We start from the raw sequence: 19,037 nt of genomic DNA on the forward strand, positions 1-19,037 counted from the left end.
AATTATAATTTGGGTGTGTTTGTGTACACTTGAGATCGAGGCCAAGCCACATGGCTATCAGACCTGTCCACGTGGTTTCCCCATCTTCGATTTCGATTGGATAATCTTCAAACAACTGTCAATCATTGCACGAAATTTTACGTTCCAGCACTTTGAGACCTTTTGTTCAGTTCATGTTGTTGTTAGTGGAAGAGTGCACATGGAGTGAGCGACGGACAGTCGGGCGGGTTACGCTTTACTACCACAGATCGTTGGAAGAAATTGCCGAGTCTCGTTTGTTTGCGTGATGAGTTTGGACACGTTGCTAGAAGCCGCTAAGTTCCTGGAATCTTCCTCTAAAGGAACAACTAAGGATGATTCGGCGATCGCACGTGGTATGATCGAGTAGCCATGTGCAAATATTCTGTTGGTGCGAAGGCGCTCGCCTGTTTTGAAATCGGTTCCGCAATCACGACAATTTTCCGATGACCCTTTGCTTACTCTTTCTTTCCGCATTCTAGTTAACCATTCTACGTCTGTTCATACGGAGAGAAGGCGAGCCATTTCGGAATGCGAGCCTCTGGAAAGACGGCGAAGACCTGGAGGGTATGTTTCGTTGTCTTTCGCCTCGGACAGAAAATTGCTTGCAGTGTTTGTTCTTCTGGTAGACACTGAATCCATCTGTTTTGTCCTACAGGGCAGGAACAAGAGAAACGCACAACAAACTAGAGAAGAACAGGTTAGTGATACCATAGAAACAAGGGATTTTACGAGAACTAAATTTCAAGATATAAAATGCACGCAAAGCATATTCTGTTATGGAACATGGCCGTTCTGTTATCTCGCTTGCGCCTTGCACATAAAACTGATGTCCTTTGACAGTTGAACTGTGCCTTTTTCGTTGTCTCCTTTGGGCTGAAAACTGTAGTTTTCTCTTAGGTTGTGTGATTATTTGTCGTTAATTCGAGATACTGCGTGATCTAGCGAAATTGTGTACATGCAGTACCGATGTGAAGATGCGAAAATCAAGCGCAAAGGTGAATTTATAATTGCTTATTGTATTTGCACATCCAGACGCGCGCACTTGAAAGAATGCTTCGATGTCCTGAAGAAAGAAGTCCCTTCCCTAGAGGACAAGAAAACGTCCAACTTGAATATCTTGCGAAGTGCGCTCAAGCACATTCAGGTGAGGGAGAGTTTGTGTATTTCTTTTTAATTGAAGATTGGTAGTACAGGATTTCGGAGGTGTCGGTAAGTGTTATGTCAGGTAATTTGAATTTGAAAGGCTATTGAGCCTATTGTGCTAACTGAACAAGTTTAGGCAGAGCAAGCTGCTTGTCTCAGGTGATTTCACATCAACAAGTAAATGCAAGCGGACATTTGGGCTTCAAGCGCACGACTAACTAAAGTAGAAATTCTATTCTCTGGCAGAAATCGAGCATTTAAGTTCTCATTAGAAATTGCCCAATAGCACTGAGTTAGAACTGCTCTTTCTACCGGCGCAGGGACGCTGTATTGAACTGCAAATCTGCCGTACACCCACTCAGTAGAATATCAAATGTCCTACGTAGGCATTGATTCTTTGTTCTTGTGAATGGTTCAACAGATTTGTTCCGAAGGTAAATATCTCGTTTTGTTGTGGTCGGCATGGAATTTCTGGCCCACGCGAGTCACGAGTTAAGTTGTTTTTGTGTTTTGATTTTCACGGTCGAGTAATTTTTTGCCTTTTTCGGTGTGGTGACTAATTGATGACTGAAAATTCGTCACATTTTCTGTTTAACGAAACATTTCGTTCTCCAGAACCCATTTGATTGCCGTGAAAACCATTTCACGGCAAAAATTGAAGCCATTTAAATTCTAGAACTTGAAAAGGTTTATTTTTGAAGGAAGAAGTGTGATTCCTTGCTTCTTTATGGGAAATTCCAATACAGCCAATGTACAACTTTGGCACTGATCGATATTTTTATGTATACAGCTCAGAATGGAGCTGTACATTTGTATTACCTAACTGCAGGGTGGTTACCTATTACACTGACACAAGGAGATACTAGACAAAAGCTCTTCATCTGCCTTTGAAATGAACTTTGAAAGCAATGGCAGAAACCACAGAATGAAATGTTTGTAAGGTAGAGTTAAAACTCAGTTTACCATAGGCAAGTCCATGCAGCCAATCTTTAGAAATCTGAAGTTTTACGGTATTGTCCATAATTTCAGTACATTGCAACGATTGACTGAAATATTTTGCCTCTCATTGTTTTATTAAGCGTGTGGCCATGGGCTGAGCGCGCTTCATGTTCTACCCGTGGTTTATTATTTTTTTTTTGTCGGTGACCTGACCCAAACTTCCTCTTGGCCAAATTAAATTTTGAATCATGCAACCCGTGATGTTTATTCACCAAAAGCTGTTGAGACATTAATACACAGACAATGTTAATGTTACAGATACTATTTTCTTTATTTGTGTGCAAAATATATCTTCTTTTGGTTTTATCCAAGCGTTGGATTGGAAGGGAATAATAAAAACGCTAAAAAGGTATTACGTCAGCCATGGAATGCACTGATGTTGCAGCTTTCACTTTCGCTAGGTGACAAATAAGATCGTGTTTACTTTGCAAGTTGATTTCACCAGAAGCGACGGTCATTAATTTATTTGCAATTTTGCGAGTATTTCTTTTGGGTTTACTAAGGCAAATGAAGTGAATTCTTTGGCGGTTTCATCGCAGCGAGTTCAGAGATTGGAAGGAAAATTGAATATTTGCAAGCTAAGCAAAGAACGTGTCAGAATTTGCAAGGATTACGTCATTGGTAGGGAAATAACCACTGTACTAAAGATAGCCGTGGATAACGTAATTCTTGGATTATGTGACTCGTGTGACTACTTTGCTAGTCCTTTACTCATGGAAAAAACCAGTTAAATTTAATCATGACTTTTAAGAAAGAAAGCTGTTGTTAATAGTGTTATTATTGAAGTGTTCGTACCGTTAATGCCCATACATATCTGGAAGAAAGTTCCAGATTAAGACCATTACGTCGTCGGAGATTTCACAACCGCTACAACTGATGGTGCAATAATACAGATTGTGTTGATCAAGTGATGTGGTGTCTACAGTAATCAGTGAATCATCAAGGACTGCTTTGAAATATGCACTGCGTTGCAACTGTAGTGCTAAGAAAACAGTTAAATTTTAAAAGTGCTGTTATAAGATCTAAAAGATCTTCTTGTTGCAGTAGAACTGAGCCTGAACATGCTCTCTATGCCTGCTGTAATTACAAGTTATATGGAATTAAAGAAAACAATAACTCCAACAGATAAAAATTAATTCAGATCTAAATTAGAATGAAATTTAGTTAACAGTGAACACTAGCTGTTTCCTTTTTGTGGTTTATTCTTGTATATGGAAATTATTATTGTGAAGAGACTTTCCTCTTTCTCAAACTGTTGTTTTTAAGCAGTTAAAGGCTTGCTACCTGCACAATTTTGGTTGATATTTCTTGGCTGGCTGAGTAAGTCATTTCTCCAGGAGATCAAGACTTACGTCTTTATTCTACTTGACTGAAAGTGTTTCTCTTGCAAGCTGGTGAAGACATTGTTGTAGTTATACTTTAACTTGAATTTTTTGGGGAAGTGCCAGTTCTTGTTGTATATTTCTCTTTCAAAGCCAGCTTATGGCATTTAAACAGCTTGACAATAACATGGCAAAAATGGAAAATATTTTCACTGGGCCACTGGCCTTAGCTTTGAGCAAGCTCTCTTGGCAACCCACTGAGTAGGTGGTCTGGGTAGCAGGGTCCGAAATTGCACTTTCCTGGTCGCCAATGCGACTAAAAATTTTGCTCTGGCGACCAGAATTTCACAACTGGTCGCCAGTGGGCGATTAACGATTTCAAGCCACAATAATTACACAAACTTTGATTTTCAGCCAAATCAATTAAAATAAAATTCAAAGCCGCCCGCCAATTGGTCACTGACTTCTTACCTTTCTGCTGCTTTTGAAGTATACAACTGATTTTCCTGTTATTATAAATCTACCACAACGTTTCACAGCTACGATTAGTGCGAAGCATTGCTGCCATGTTTTTTCAGCGGTTTCCCATAACATACGTATTGCGGGCGCAAGAGGCCATGTGCATTCTTTTGCCATGAATATTTATTCAGGTGATGTGGTGTCCAAAGTTGTTCTGAGCTCTTTCCATAATTTATTACAAAGTGGAGACGGAATATCCGCGAAGAAATTAGTGGAAGATTTCGATATTCAATATGGCGATCCGTCGATCGTCTTGACAGAACGCAAAAGGAAATATCGTTTTGAATATAGAGCAAAGAACCAAACGGCAGTTTTCAGTCGGGTACATTTAATTTCTTCTCCAAAAGGTAGAGACAAGAGAAGGTATAAAGTTGACTTGAAACATTTGGCAGTTGCACGAGACTGCGTATATGGCCGGCATTTGATTCGTTCGTTGTGGTTTTTCAGTGGTAGTTGTATAAATAATCAGCGTGTTTGTATTTAATCTTATCGTTAGCGGAAAAATCACCATCATTGCGGCCCCAAACGCGTTCTCTTCATTCTGATTCTTAAAAGAAAAATTGGCGACCAGGGGTACTTACCATTTATATGGGAAAACCGGAAATTCCAGTTGGAAAATCAAATGACTCGCACCATTCCAATTGGGAAGCTTCAGAAAATATGGGCTGTGATTTGAGGAGATGCTATTTTTCTGCTCTTTCAAGTCTCTCTAGCTGATGTGGATATACTTTATAGTGATTCCTTCTCCCGCAACGTCGCATTTAATTGTTTAATGTTTATGCCTGAAATTTCCAACCCGATGGTTTTTGTAAATGGTAAGCACCCCAGAATTTTCCATCTGGCAACCAAAAATTTTGGTTTATGTTTCGCTGCGAAGGAAAAATTTTATTGACACTTTTTGGCGACCACACTTTTCCATATGGTGACTGAAAAAAAAATTTCAGTTGCCAGTTGGCGCCCGCCTAAAAAAGTTAATTTCGGACCCTGGGTAGGAGAGCTTGCCGGGATGTCTCAGACTTTAAAATGCTGCGCCTGGCTGAAACCTCCAGCCTTTTCCAGTAGTACGAGTTGCCAATCGAGGTCAGCCAATCAGGGCATAGTGGAGGTAAAACACATTTGAATTTTATGTTAATGAACTGATTTTATATTTTTGCATGACTGATTGTCAAACATCAAGTGGTACAATTTATGTAATTGACAACTGGTATCACATGCTAGAAATTTGTCCTCTCGTAAAAACCACCAAGCAGATTAAATCTGAAAAAATAACTTTGAAAGATTTTTCAAATTGCACTTCATGCAACTAGAATATTTTTTCCTTGCTTGTGAGAAATCTTGGTCCTAAATTCCCATAGAAAAAAGTGAAAAGCCCAGTTCCAAGCACTGTAAAGTATATACCAGCATGTAAAATATGTGTGGGGAAATTGCTGTTTCTCCAGAACTAACAAACTGCATCTTTCAATGCTGCATCTCCTAAGTTCACTTCCAAAAAGACCTATTTTCTGGTTACAGAAAATATCCATAACCACACCACGGAGGGAATCAGAAATTCCGAAAGGGTGGGGGTCAAAGACCCTGGAAATTCCAGAGGGGAGGGGGTTGGACAGTCAGTTTAGTTCCAGATATCCTTTGGTTCAATACGGATTCAAGTATCGATCTAGCTGTTAAAAAATCCTCTCTTACATACTAAGTAGATCTTTCACATGGAAAAATAGTAGCTTGAATACTACTTGTATTTGAATTGCATTATATTTGAACTACATTTTCTTTCTTCAAAAAGCACTTTTGAAGCTAACAAGTGTGAAGAATGTGCTATTAGTGGAAATGGCCACCATTACTTGTTACCAGTCTACATGGAGTCACCTTGTGGACTTAGAGCACTGGTGACTAGCCTAGTTTGTTTTCGCATCGGTCTTGGAAGATGTCGAGTGGCAGTCGATTTCTTTCGTGAAAATGAGATTCTTTATAAAGGTAGAAATGATGTTACGATTATTACACCAACTTCAGAATTTCTTATTCAGGTTTATCTCTGTGCAGTTGTATGTAATTTTGCTGTAAAATTGGCTTTCGTCATGAGTGATGTATTCACGATAAAAGTATGGTGTCAATTTCATCCACAGTCATCTTATCAGTCCTTCAACCGAAATTGTACCACATTTACAAAGAGACTTAATTAGTCGTATAGGAATTAGGTAATTTGACAACCCTTGCAAAATTTTGACTGAGATCTCACCAAGATCTCGGCAATCTCACCAGCCAAAAACTTGCCGAGATCTCACTGAGATCTCACCGAGATTCTCATCAAGATATCAAAATCTCGGAGGCCAAAAAGACTCGCCGAGAAACTGGAAGTTTTCTTGGCAATCTTGCCAACATATCAAAATGTAAACACGTAGATCCAGATATCATAAATTCATTGAGAGAAATAGTTTCTAGCAGAGAAAACAAACACACTGAAATACGACTCCACTATGTCAAAAACAACCAGATTTATTGACAGATAAGATAGTTCAGAAAAGCTTAACAGTATCAGACACTTTCACCTTCACTTCACATTTAGCTACTTTTAATGAGAGGAAAATCGTCATTACTCTGTACTGAAATGAGAAATACAGGAGAACTAACCTTTATCCTTGGGTCGTCACGTCCTTTACCTCCAGCAAACAAGAATAATTAACCTGATGTACTAAGTCTGTCAGCTGGAAAGAATCGAAGGAAATTCATTTGGCTTGGCTACAACTTCACCACAAAACGAATGTCATGAAAAGGTTTATCTTCATCAACTGCTCAATTATATTTTTGGACTTTGCTAAAAATTGTTCCTTGTACACAGACTTCAGTCGTTAGGTTGCTTCAACATCAAATCCTCTTGTGATTACTCACATTCGCGATGAAAACATCAGAAATTAGTTTACTGTAATCATTTCTTTCAAAAATTAGAAATTCCAGGGAGGAGTGGGGCTTGCTTGAAATTCCCTCTGTGGTGGGGGTATGGATATTTTCTGGAACTACACATTGTACACTCTTTTCTCTTCACGAGTCATGATGAGTGATATGATGAGTCATAATGCAAGGCAGTATGTTTGCTCCTAAGTCACCAGTAAACTTAACTCCACCGATCGGTATTTTATATTCCCCGCCTCCCCATTCCAAGATAGCTAATATTCTTAAAACTATTTCACTGCTGGAGTTGTTATGGCGATTGTTCAAACAAGTCAGCCACTGTAATAATGTAAGTATGCTTTCTTGAACCCGGCTAGAATTTGATGGCTTTTACATAAACAACAATCTTGTTCCCAGAGCCCACATATCTTTTGGTCAGCGCTAAGACATGTGGGCTATGGAAACGAGATTGCATAAACAACAAAAAAGTTGATTCTCTGATGGGTAGTTTTTTTTCAAAGATCTCATGAGGATTATTTGACTCGGAAAACCCACAAGCAGCTGCACTATAATCGGGGGTTGAAGACAACACATAGACAACACTTAGTCAACATAGTGCTGGAACAGGAATTAACCAATTGTCATACAGAGACTGATACAGCTGGTGTGGATTGACCACACCGGTTTCCACCATTTTATGGAAATCGGTCAGATTTTTCAGAATTACTTGGCCCCAAAAGGGGGACTTGAGGGATAAAAAGTGCAGAACATTTTATAAGGGAACATGGCACTCACCCCCTCTAGAAGGCACTCCTTGTTCCATTGCCTGTGATGAGTGAGCTGGAGTTTGTCTGAAGCCTGACATTAATGTAGCATCCAATCAGTAGAATGCCCAGACATCATTACTTGTGGAAAATATAATGGTATGCTGCTTGTCAGAGTGCTTCTAATAATTACTGGTATATAAGGCTAAGGATGAGTGATAGGGGAATTGAAGGAGATAACTAATTTTAAACAAACCTTTTTTGAACAAATTATACAAATTATTTTACAGTCATGTTTTTTTTGAGTGAGGTTGTCTAATCATGTCGCAAGGTTCACTGAGACTGAGAAAGATGATGGGCAGTTCCATTTCCAGTAATTTATTCTGAGCTGTACTCCAATTAAAATCTTTGTAAAAGAAAAATTCTTACAAATACATTCCACACATTCCAAACACTTGCAGAAATTTTTTAAAAAAACATGCATTATTCAAAATAAATATTGCCTTGTCGTGTTCCTAATGATTAACTAATAAAAGTGTACAATGCGCTTAAATCATCTCTTGCAATCTTCTTTAGGTGATTGCTAATAATTACATTGCCAGAACATCTTCAAAAGATTCTGACTTTCCTAATTGATAACATTTTCAAAAATTAGCAAGCAATACTAATTTGGAAATACACATGCCTCGTCTATCTCCTTGGTGCTTAATGACTGTGTTTTTTCCTTGAGTCAAAGTTTTGTTCATCATTTATTATATTCCTCTGTTTCATTTGTGAGACTGTTCTATATTATGAGGGATCATTGAATGCTCGCGTGCATTTTAAAGCTTGTTATGACACAATATTTGGTGCAGATGCTACTGTTGAAGTTTTATCTCAAACCCTCAACACAAATTGGCCTTAAATTAGCAAATTAATAAATAAACAGGGCAGGAGTTTCTGAGGCAATTTAGAAAAGCAGTCAAAACAGCTGGTAATGAATGCATATATTTAGCATCATTTTTTGACTGATGACTGAGAGTATAGGAGTTAACTCTGCAATAAGGCAGTTAAAACTGATTTTAGAGAATTTCAGCCAATTCAAAAACGTGACTTAAGTACTACAGAGCAGGAGTTTCACAGGTATTTGTTGATTAATCAATTGATTGATTTGTTGATTGAATTGGTTGATTGAGTGACTGATCAATCAATCTCAATTAGGCAGCCAACTGTTAAGTTTTGATTTCTCTAAGGTGTTCAGAGCAGGAGTCTCTTAAGCATTGATTGATTGATTCATTGTTTGATTTATTTTAATAAGGCTGTAAAAACTGTTTTGACTAATGTTCTTGTTCAATAAAAACAAGGTGACCACAGTGTAACTTAAATACACAGAGTTTGGGTTTCTTACGTATGTTAATATAAAGTCAACACTTTTTCTAAAATCTTGTTCCGGAGAGGCAGCATTTAAATGGAGTTCTCAAAGCAGGAGAGTTTTTAGGAGTAGTATTTAGACATTGAAAAAAATGTTTTCCTCTATCGTGGGGCAGAGTTCCTCCAGGTTAATTTAGTGACCTCTTTATCCCTTCCTCAAGTTTTCTGTTTCTCTCTGTTGTAATGGGTCCATCTTCCATTGCCAGCTGTTCCATGCCTTTCTTTCCCCCTCCCTGCTACCTTGCTTCCCCTGTGGATTCAATCTCAAGGCCTGCTTGGTGATAGCCTCCTCCTGCCCCACGAACGTCTGCTGAAACACAGGGTTATTTACCTAGCCCAATCACACCGCACTTTCTAGCTTCCCAGTCAAGGCAGTGTACTTTGGACCCAGAGAAATTTTGCAGTGGACTCCAGTGGATTAACAGGCATGGCCTTTCAATATTGATTTATGTTCCTTATATTGGCAAAAAGCTATAGAGTATTACCTGAAGAAAAACACATGTAGACATTTGTTTGGCTGTGCTACTCGGTACATGTAGTCAAGCCTGTGGGAAGTCTGCTTGGAACTTGAGAAATGGTCAAGAGACGCCAAAATACCAGCGTGGCCAACACTTTCATGGGGTGTGGTAGACATTTGAGATACTCTGTTTAATTCCCCTTGAGAAACGCTTTTCTATTCTGCTGTGAAAAAGATGAAGTGTTCATAAATCTACAGAGATGGAATGGATTAGAAAAACTGCATATTTACTTTGAAAGAGTTGCTGTTGATGACTGACATGCAACAGTTCGCGTTGTAGTTATGGCCCCAAGGGAGCCTGTTTAGTTTATTATTAGCTGGTACCGATTGGCTCTAAAGTAATTTCCACGTGATGTCTGGTTGATCTTTACGAACAAAGGGAAAGGGGATGTGCTGTTTGTTTCAGCAGACGTTTGTGGGGCAGGAAGACTGTAACGAGCCCAGAGAGTGTTTGCATAGTAGGCTAGCTTGGTGATGCTGGTGTTTGGGTTATGGAGAGTGCCCCAGCTCCGTTTTCTCTTGCCCTTTTGCTGTCCATCTGAGATGGTATGAGGCCCCTGTCATCATTTCCAAATAATTATGAAAGTAGTCATTAATGCATGTAAAACACTTGTAGGTCTTCTAGGTGATTTTGATGAACAAGTTTCTTTGGCGTGGATCTCACAGTGTTCTTGTGAAGCGTCCATGCACAGCCCTCTCTGTTTACACCGTCAAATGGTGATGGTTTATGAATGTTAATTGTGTTCATTCCAGTAATTGCTTCATAGTTACAGTTGAACCTCTCCACAATGGGGATCTTAGGGACAGGAAAGTGGCTGTTGTAGAGAGGTGACACCTTTTTTTGGGGGGGGGGATGCAACATTCTTTTTTTCAAAAAATGCTTATTTTAGCATAATATGCTAATATGTTATATTATTATGGATATTATAATAATTAAAATGTATCAATAAAACAGAAACTTGGCAGAAGTAGAGACCAATGATGTGCTGTACTGATCAAGTTTGGTGACCTTTCTCAGTAAAAAAAGGGGTTTTGTGTGCACCGTTCATCAGTCATTGGTCAACTGGCCGTGGTTGAGTGGCTATTTTGGTAGTTCGGACAAGTCTTTGTAGCTGTTGCCGTTGTTGAGAAGTGGCTGTTGTAGAAGTTAAAATAAGAGTGAATGTATGAACTGTCAGCTGCGACTAAAAAAGTGGCCATTGCATTGTAACCTCCTTTAGTGCGACTGTATCCTCCGTTTAGCAATATGTTGCAGAACCCTGCAGCCTGTTTTTCCTGGAGTTTTAAGTCTAGCTTGTTCTTCATTCACTCCAGTCTCTGATCCTTAATTCAGTACCTTCCCAGGTGATGACAAGAACAAAATTCCCAGCCAGTTCTTACACTCACTTAGATACCCTTGCATTGGTAACTTCATTAGGTGGCCTTGCTTCCATCATGATGGCCTTGGTTATCAATCTAGACTGTTCACAGCCTCTCTGTTTTTCAACGCATGCGAAAGAAAAAGCGAGCAAAGCATGTGAGAAGGTTTGAGGATGTGATCTCGGACAACCGTTCCTAAAAAACTGCAGAAAGGGAGAGAAAGCTGAAATCAAGAGACTATGTGCTTGTTTCTTTGCTATTTGCTTGAGGAATATTGGTAAGACGTCTCATATATCAACGGAAAATGTATTTGTTAAGCCTAAAAGTGAAGGTGTTACACTAAGTGTGACACAACTGTGTTGCGCAGAATGTTTGTTCTTCAACATGTTTTGAAATTTTGCATCCAGGAGTCCTCTGCTGCACCAAAAACAAGCTTGTATTTCACTTCTCCAATCAGCAGAAGCATGTCATCCTTTGTTAACAAAACAATGGAAGGAATCCCATGCTCTTCCATCTTTATTATTTGTTCTTACATGATGCTCTTGAGTGGTGAAACAAAGAGAACAACAACAATCACAACCATTCGCAGATCTTTGGCCGTTGTGTAGAGTTTATTGATATATCAGACTAATTTCCCAAAATCGGTCGGCAAAATTGTAACAACGTCCTTCAACCAAAGAAGATGAACAACCACCTCTTTCTGTTCATCTTAATTTGAGTGAAGAAACATGTGGAAATTTGTCTTAATTTGTCTTCTAATCACGGCGTGTGTCAAAGATGACAACCGCTGCAAACCACACAATGCGTCTGGACACGATCATGAGCAGTCATTGTCAAGGCGATGACACTTGTTGCCTTTTAACCAATGAGAATTTTCCGGAAATTCTCTTTTTTCCAAAGATGTCTATGCCCCTGTATTTTTCTCAGTCCCCACCCCCTACCCTGTCAAGTCTCCCGTTTTGTGCTGGCATCCAGTTCTCTCACGATTCTATCCACGCATTCAACGATCAAATAAAAATACAAGAAAATAGAGGACTGTGAAGAGTTTATCATCAGTCTTGAAGATTTTCCAAAGAGAGTATTTGACATTTCTGTTGTTGTTTCAAAGAATTCTGGAGGTCCACGAGCTTTTCTTGCTTTCAGCTGCTTGATGGCATTTTTGATCTCTAGTCTTGTTTGTTACCTTGTATCCATATCAAGTGGGATTTTGACTTCAGCTGAGTCACTGGTGGTGGATGATTGAGCATCTCTCTGAAATGCTCCTGAGCCTATTGCTTCACTTGGTCAGCTTGATTTATGAGCATTGTTCCATTCTTGTCCTTTATTGGTCTGTCAGACATCTTTGGCTTTCTTTCATGTTTCTGCTGCTTCCTCGTCCTGTTTGGCAAGGTCATCAGTGTCTCTTCTTTGTCCTGGCCAATGCTTTTTTCCACCTCAAAGAGGCTTTTCTGCTTCGTCGTCTAGCTAGATTATGCTTTCGTCTATACCAAGTGGGTTTTGCTTTTGTGTAACACTGTCTCTATGCTTCTCTGTTTTTGTTTATTTGTGCCATGTTCTCTTGGTTAGTGTTTCCATACATGCCTCTTCCTTACTTCCTAGGTGTGCCTGATTTGTTATCATGTGTTAACCACTGTTTCAGTTCATTTTATCTTTGTGGGTCTTTTAGGGTTCTACTTTCTCCTGGTGCACGTTAGTTTGTCTCCAGTTGGTACATGTATCTATTTCAGACGAAAAGCTGGTACTCAGCTCTGATGTCCTGGTCTTTGAGTCAATCTACATTTTACCTGTGACCTGTCTTTATTTCACTTCAATGTGAATTCTTTCAACTTGAGACAACATTGCCAGGTTGTTGTCTGATTACAGCATAAGCTCTCCTCCTAGACCTCACATTCATAAGTTCAGACCATGTTTAAGACGGACTTGCCCTGTGAAGGGCAGCAAAGCCAAAAGTCATACCTTATTTGGCCATCACATCCCTGTAACGGGAAAAATTTCACAGTTTTATTCCACAAGTGTGCATCGGAAATGCACACTTGCTCACTGGCTATAACCTTCTCATATCCAACAAGCATGTGTGGGATAATTGTTTTTATTATTCAAAACTTCCCCAATGTACAGAAAACTAAAATGAAATAAAAATAAAACTGCTCCCATATTTGTAGAGCATGGTATTGTTTGTTCATATGCCGTTATGGCTAAGCCAGTGAAAACTCTTGAATAACATTATCCAATGAGGTGGTATTTAATAAAAGTAAATATCTCCTCAGGTCCTTTGCAGATTCCTCAAAAGACTTAAATAAAGGACATATGCAAGCTGATTCCTTTTAACTATTTTGGATTTAATGTTAATCAGCCATAATAAACATTTCCTTCCTTAACAAATGAAGATCTACAGTTTTGTAACTTAACATAACAAAATAGTAAGGAGAAGAACTAAGCAATGAATGTTGTTGACTACTTATATTCCTCTTTTTGACACGGAAGCCTTTCAGCTATGAAGCCTATAGGATCATACAAAAAGCTATGCATACTCTAGAGATAGTTCTATATTTATCAGATATATTTGTGGTTCTCTTCGCTTGGTGATGTGGTGTATTTGTGAATACACCTTATTTATTTGTGTGTTGTGCATATAACAACAGTCAACATAAGGTCTGGTTTCATACAATGTATTTCTTTTATGCGCTCATTATTTCTCTTTGTCATCATTTCACTTCTCCATTTCAACGCCACAACAAATATACGTCACTTGTCAAAATTTACTCTAATATGCTTTCATTTGATGTTAGTAGTATAGTAAGACCAAACGTCTTTGTGATGGGTGGAGTTTATTTTTAAACTTATGGATTGTTACGAATTTAGTGATTTCTGAAAACATCCCAATGTCCTTCGTGACAACAGCATCTTGCAAATAACTGTTATGAGGTTTAGCAGAGGTCTTGAGTTGTTACTTTAATATTTTTATAAAATCGCCTCCAAAGCACTGACTGCAAACTTAAACATCTAGCTTATCTATATGGTAGACGATATTTTACTGATGTACTCTTGATCTAATACTCCTTACTTCTCTTACTGTATGCAATAATTAGCTGCCCAATTTGTCTAACCCCACATGTTTTTTTAGGCAAGTAGTACCCAATTTCATAGTGTCAACTGAATTTTGTATGTTTTTCTTTCTTTGTGCTGTACAAATAAATGTTGTCATTGGTGTTGTTGTTAGCTTTTGCTAAAAACAAGTCTGATGTAGGTGGTCGTTCTGATGAAGATCTTTCTATCATCTTTACCCCTATTAAGCAGCCTATCAAAATTGAATACACTAAGATTGGCTTTGTTTTAGAAAAGACGATGAAAGATAAGAGTCTGAAATAGAGTTTGACGACTGAGTGATAAAAAATTCAAACACACGTGTATTATGATTGTCTTGACGTGAATACATGTTAACCCGATGGTGAGGGTGGCCACTAAATAGGGGTTCGACTGTAGATACTAACGGGGTAACAGATCCTTCGATGCCTGAAAATTTAAGAAGTAGTTTGAGTGGAGATTGATGTTTGTCTTCTTGTGATCACTTTCAAGGCCCTGAAAAAGCGTGAACGCGATTTTGAAGCTGAAAGAGACCTGTTGACGATCAGCAACAACTCTATCAAACAGCGGCTGTTGGTACTGAAGAAAGAGATAAACATTCAACAGGATCTGTACAAAGCGTCATCACCGCGAGAGTCGGGCACCACCAAGACTACACAACCCCCAGGTGATTCATCTTCCGTCGAGTCTGCTGAGAAGTCGAGAAGCGTTGAAAGTCAAGCTTCGCCTGTTTCTGTGGCAACGCAGACGTCATTCACCTCAGGCGAGGAGTTTGACGCAGATGGCTCCACTGCCAAATTGGAAAGTGTTCAAGTCAAGGTTGAGAGCAACGGTGAAGTGGAGCACAGTGATGACGGGAAGGAGGAAGTATGCATCGATGATGAAGACGAAGATGTGGACGTGGAGGGCGAAATCACCGATGATAACACGGAGGATGTGGATTCTTTGATAAGGGATGACAAAACAATGAAGGCCAGAGTGGTGAAGAGCCCAGAGCCTGTTGCCTCCTCTGGTAAGCCCTCCGCAAACAAGAGGAAGGCAGCTAATGGTGATGATGGTAATAAATTAGAAGCCAAGAAGTCTAACATCCAGTGCTGCGCACGTGTCAGCTGTTAAGCGTGACACGTGTTAGGCTTGTGATGGGCTCAAGGTCAATCTCACTGTTAGCCAGTGATAAAGTATTTCATACCATGTATGGCTGTAAGGGGGTTGCGCAGTGATGGGTTAGATCTGCAGTGCAGGTCGCAAGGGTGTAATATAAAGCTTTATCTGTGACCATGGTAACTCTACCTGTGTGGATACGCTTTCTAGCGGTGTTAGCTCTATTGTAGCCTCGCTCCTTTTCCGCTGTTCATTTCGCTTGTCACAACACAGACAAGCCAAACAACGGCTAGGAAGGAGCTATCTCTATGATAGGTAAAAGAATTACTGCGTGTCGTTTGTTTCAAATAACTTAGAGAAAAAAATGTGGTTTTAGTTTAGTCTACTTGACCATCTTGGCAGAACGCCGTGCACTAGGTTTAAAGTTCCAGTGTGAGGCACTCGAGAAACATTGGCGGATATGGCTAAGCACCTTTAAAATCGAGACCAATTTATTTAGCCAGCGCTCAGACCAGGGAAGTTCCCAGGTATCGTAACATAGTCAGTGAACGTCACTTTGCCGTAAACGACGGTCCGATATTTGGTAAGTGCTGAGTTCGTTTTACGAAGATAACAACAATACACGAAAATATTTCTGGCAAAACTAGTCTCTATTCCCGTCCGACCTGGCCGTTGAAAAACATAATTTTTTCCGTGCGCTGTTAGACAGTTGCGGGGTATGTTAAGGTTTGTTTTTTATTCATTTCAATGTACAAGTGACTGCCTCTGTTTTAGAATATAAACAACTTTTCGTAAACATTTATGATTGGTAAAGCGACCACAAAACGTCACCAAAAAAGGCTTTAACTTGAAAATTGACAGGAACGGAGTGATTCTATTTTCTATTCCTTTTTTTCTTCGCCCAGGTTTACAGGATTTTGATTCGTCCTCCAGATCACCCTAGCGTGGGTAGTCTTTTTCTAGATCTTTCTCAAGTGTGGAAATCAAAGCACTTCCCAATTGTTCTCTTATCTGAGATCTGAGTTAGTGTTGAGATTACAGATAGCAGACCTGTATTTTATTCTCTGTTTTCTCGGTGTACGTATTGACGAATTACGAATGTCCGAAATTCGTGTTAACCAATCACAGCCAGTATTGCGAATTACGTCATCAGGGTGCATCATTTGGGACTCCTGTACGTCTCTCTTGTGAGGGATAACATGCGATTACGTCCTTGAAAATCTGGCCGTTTCAATGCGATTGCCTTAAGGGGTATTGACAGCATATTGAACACTGTTAGTGAAAATATCAAAATAGCTGGTAATACTTGCAGAAAAAAGTTCGTTGGTTAAGATTCGGTCGTCATGCCAACCTTTGACTCCATTTTCCGAGGGTGTGAAAAACATCACTGGACTTGTCAGCTTATTTTGTTTGCCATCCATCCATCCAAAACAAAAAAATAATAACTAGGCTATTTTAATTCAGAGAGAATCTATGAAAAAAAAAAGTCTTTACATATGGCGTGGTAAAATATATATTCTTTTCACTCTCTGTGTGAACTTTTGAATGAACGCTTCTGAGCAATTCCTTTTTTTTACGATAACTGCAGAAATTCTCGCGCGCTCACTGGCTAATTTTGATTGTCATTATGCGGACAGACACATAAATTTTTAATTTATGCGATGCGTCAGCGAGCGAGGGCGGACAATTTGACAATTTGTTATCGTAAAAAACAAATTGACGTCAGTTTTTCATGCGTCTGTCCTGTTATTGACAATGAATTTCTTTATAACATAGTCAGAGTAGTCTGCGGATCTTTGACAATGTTATGACGAAATTCATGATCAATAACAGGACAGACGCATGAAAAACTACCGTCAGTTTGTTAAATGTACTACAGTGTTTTACGCTATAAAAAGTGTTCTAAATTTTGGGTCTGGATCTAATCCATAGTAAAGTGGTATTGTCTGTTGTGTTGTGAAAGTTGGTTCTAACTTGTGGGTATGTGGATGAAATCCTAGTGTGTGACCATCATAACGAAAGCTATCGAGCAGTGCATTCCTATAATACTGTTCATCGCGCTGAACAAGGTTCTAACATTTCTCTATATGCATGAACCCTAGTGTGTGACCATTCAAATTGTTTATTGTTTGTTACTGTTATACAAGGTGTTCTAACTTATATCTATGTGTCTAAAACCTTGGGCACCACCAGTAGTGAAGGGTTAATCCCGACTGTTGGTCTTAGAATAGATAAGAGCGTTTTACAGTTGAGTGTCGTGAAGGTAAAACCAATGGGCCAGTTAAAACTAGGAGCAAAATACATGTAGCTGGCGCGACGCGCGGAAAAACGAGTTCGAGCGAGTCGCGATTAGTTTTGGTTTGACTTCTGATTGGATAGCGAAGTGGCGCGAATTTTCCAAACCAATCGGTTAAATTCGTAAGGAAAAAGCGAAGCAAATTAGAACAGGCCATTTCCGAATTACCTTTATCCTCTTTTTCAAAGTTAGTCTTCGTGCAAGATCTTTCATACGAAAATAAGTTTGATTTTCATGAAAATGAACATGCGGGCGAAACACACCTTCGTATGAATGGCCCTGCACGGAGACTCTTTTTGACACAGAGGCAAAGGGTAACTAGAAAATAGCCTATTTGAATTACTTTTGACACTCAAGTGCAAATTGCTCTAAGTGACGTTAGATAGCTGAAATGATGTATTTATGCGATAGTATACTTCTGTGTACGGTTGCTGGAGGAAGTAGCGTGTGGTAGTAGCTACTGTGTAGCTTTAGCGGGGTCTGTACAAAGCAGATTGATTGTTGTAAATAAACAGGCCGTATCTGTCCATTTTAGGACAGTGTATTATACTTACGCTTGTATCTTGTGTCGTTACTCTCTTTCTCAAAGTGCAAACCCAACCTTCTCTTGTTCCCAGGATCTCTCTTGTGCGAAGAGGACATAGTGGGAACCGGGTTGGGAGAGCGCCGATCTCCTCTCATTACTCCGAATGAGAAGAGGGGTAACTCTCCTTAGGAAACTTGAGTAACTAGATGTTAACAAGTGTGAGGTCTGCAGTAGAGAGTTATTTGTCGAGTTCTTTTTTTGGACAGATTATGGACTTGGCCAAAGGCCAGCATTCCCCAATACGGACCGAACTAGTTTAGTTCATAGTTCTAGAGGGAAATGGTTAAGAAACCTGGAAAACATCAAGGAGGCAAACAAACAGGCTCATAGACTATGCATGAATTACATAATCGCAATGCATATATTGGTTAGTTGTATGAAGACACATAACCATTAATTTTGCTAGGGTTTGTGCAGGGTCAACCCTCAAAATAGCCAACAAAAACATACATCAAAAAACTTTGCAGGTTTCTTAACTATTTCACTCTGTTAACAATGTTTAGTTATGGCTCTTTCACACTGCTAAGAAGTAAGTGCATCCATTCTCCGTAAGCGTCAAGCCAAAGGTAGACGTATACTTTTTGTGCAATGTGTTGAAAGAGCAAATCGAAACTAACTCCGTATTAGCTACAAGTATCGCAAAATTCAGACCGCTCTGCAAACCATCAGAAGTCTCTCTTTCAACGTGGACCAGTCTTTCAGTTGGCCGTATATTTCCAGGAAGACGCATAAAGGCTGGTTTTCACTAGAACATAAGCACAAGCACAAGCATTAAGCATAAGCACAAGTGAAAACATCCGCGACATAAACATAAGCATAAGCAGAAACATAAGAAGAACGAACCCACTTATTTGTCTTGTGTAGTTTTCACTAGTAACGCGCTCGACATAAGCATAAGCATAAGCATAAGCACAAGAAAAACGGAACTGTTCGTTTTTCTTGTGCTTATGCTTATGCTTATGTCGAGCGTGTTACTAGTGAAAACTGCACAAGACAAATAAGTGGGTTCGTTCTTCTTATGTTTCTGCTTCTG

General features: G+C 39.3%; 1 protein-coding gene across 1 annotated transcript; it reads left to right on the forward strand.

Annotated features, from left to right (window-relative positions):
* Positions 1 to 151: 151 nt before the first annotated feature.
* LOC110051876 (uncharacterized) lies at positions 152 to 17,971 on the forward strand. The gene is made up of 5 exons (XM_020757957.2): positions 152 to 374; positions 501 to 585; positions 677 to 718; positions 1,054 to 1,165; positions 14,514 to 17,971. Exons 1-5 carry the CDS (start codon positions 287 to 289, stop codon positions 15,135 to 15,137), a joined length of 951 nt encoding a protein of 316 aa, XP_020613616.2. The 5' UTR covers positions 152 to 286; the 3' UTR covers positions 15,138 to 17,971.
* The last annotated feature ends 1,066 nt before the right edge of the window (positions 17,972 to 19,037 follow it).

The sequence above is a fragment of the Orbicella faveolata genome, unplaced genomic scaffold (assembly GCF_042242905.1).
Source record: "Orbicella faveolata isolate gen_17 unplaced genomic scaffold, um_ofav_v1 contig_47, whole genome shotgun sequence".
NCBI classification, from domain to species: Eukaryota; Metazoa; Cnidaria; class Anthozoa; order Scleractinia; family Merulinidae; genus Orbicella; species Orbicella faveolata.

What these genes read in the sequence shown, in the direction of transcription:
- LOC110051876 (XM_020757957.2), top strand. Translation starts at nt 287, where the DNA reads ATGAGTTTGGACACGTTGCTAGAAGCCGCTAAGTTCCTGGAATCTTCC. An exon ending in TGATTCGGCGATCGCACGTG is followed by an intron (nt 375 to 500) that starts GTATGATCGAGT and finishes TCCGCATTCTAG; the next exon opens with TTAACCATTCTACGTCTGTT. An exon ending in AGACGGCGAAGACCTGGAGG is followed by an intron (nt 586 to 676) that starts GTATGTTTCGTT and finishes TTTGTCCTACAG; the next exon opens with GGCAGGAACAAGAGAAACGC.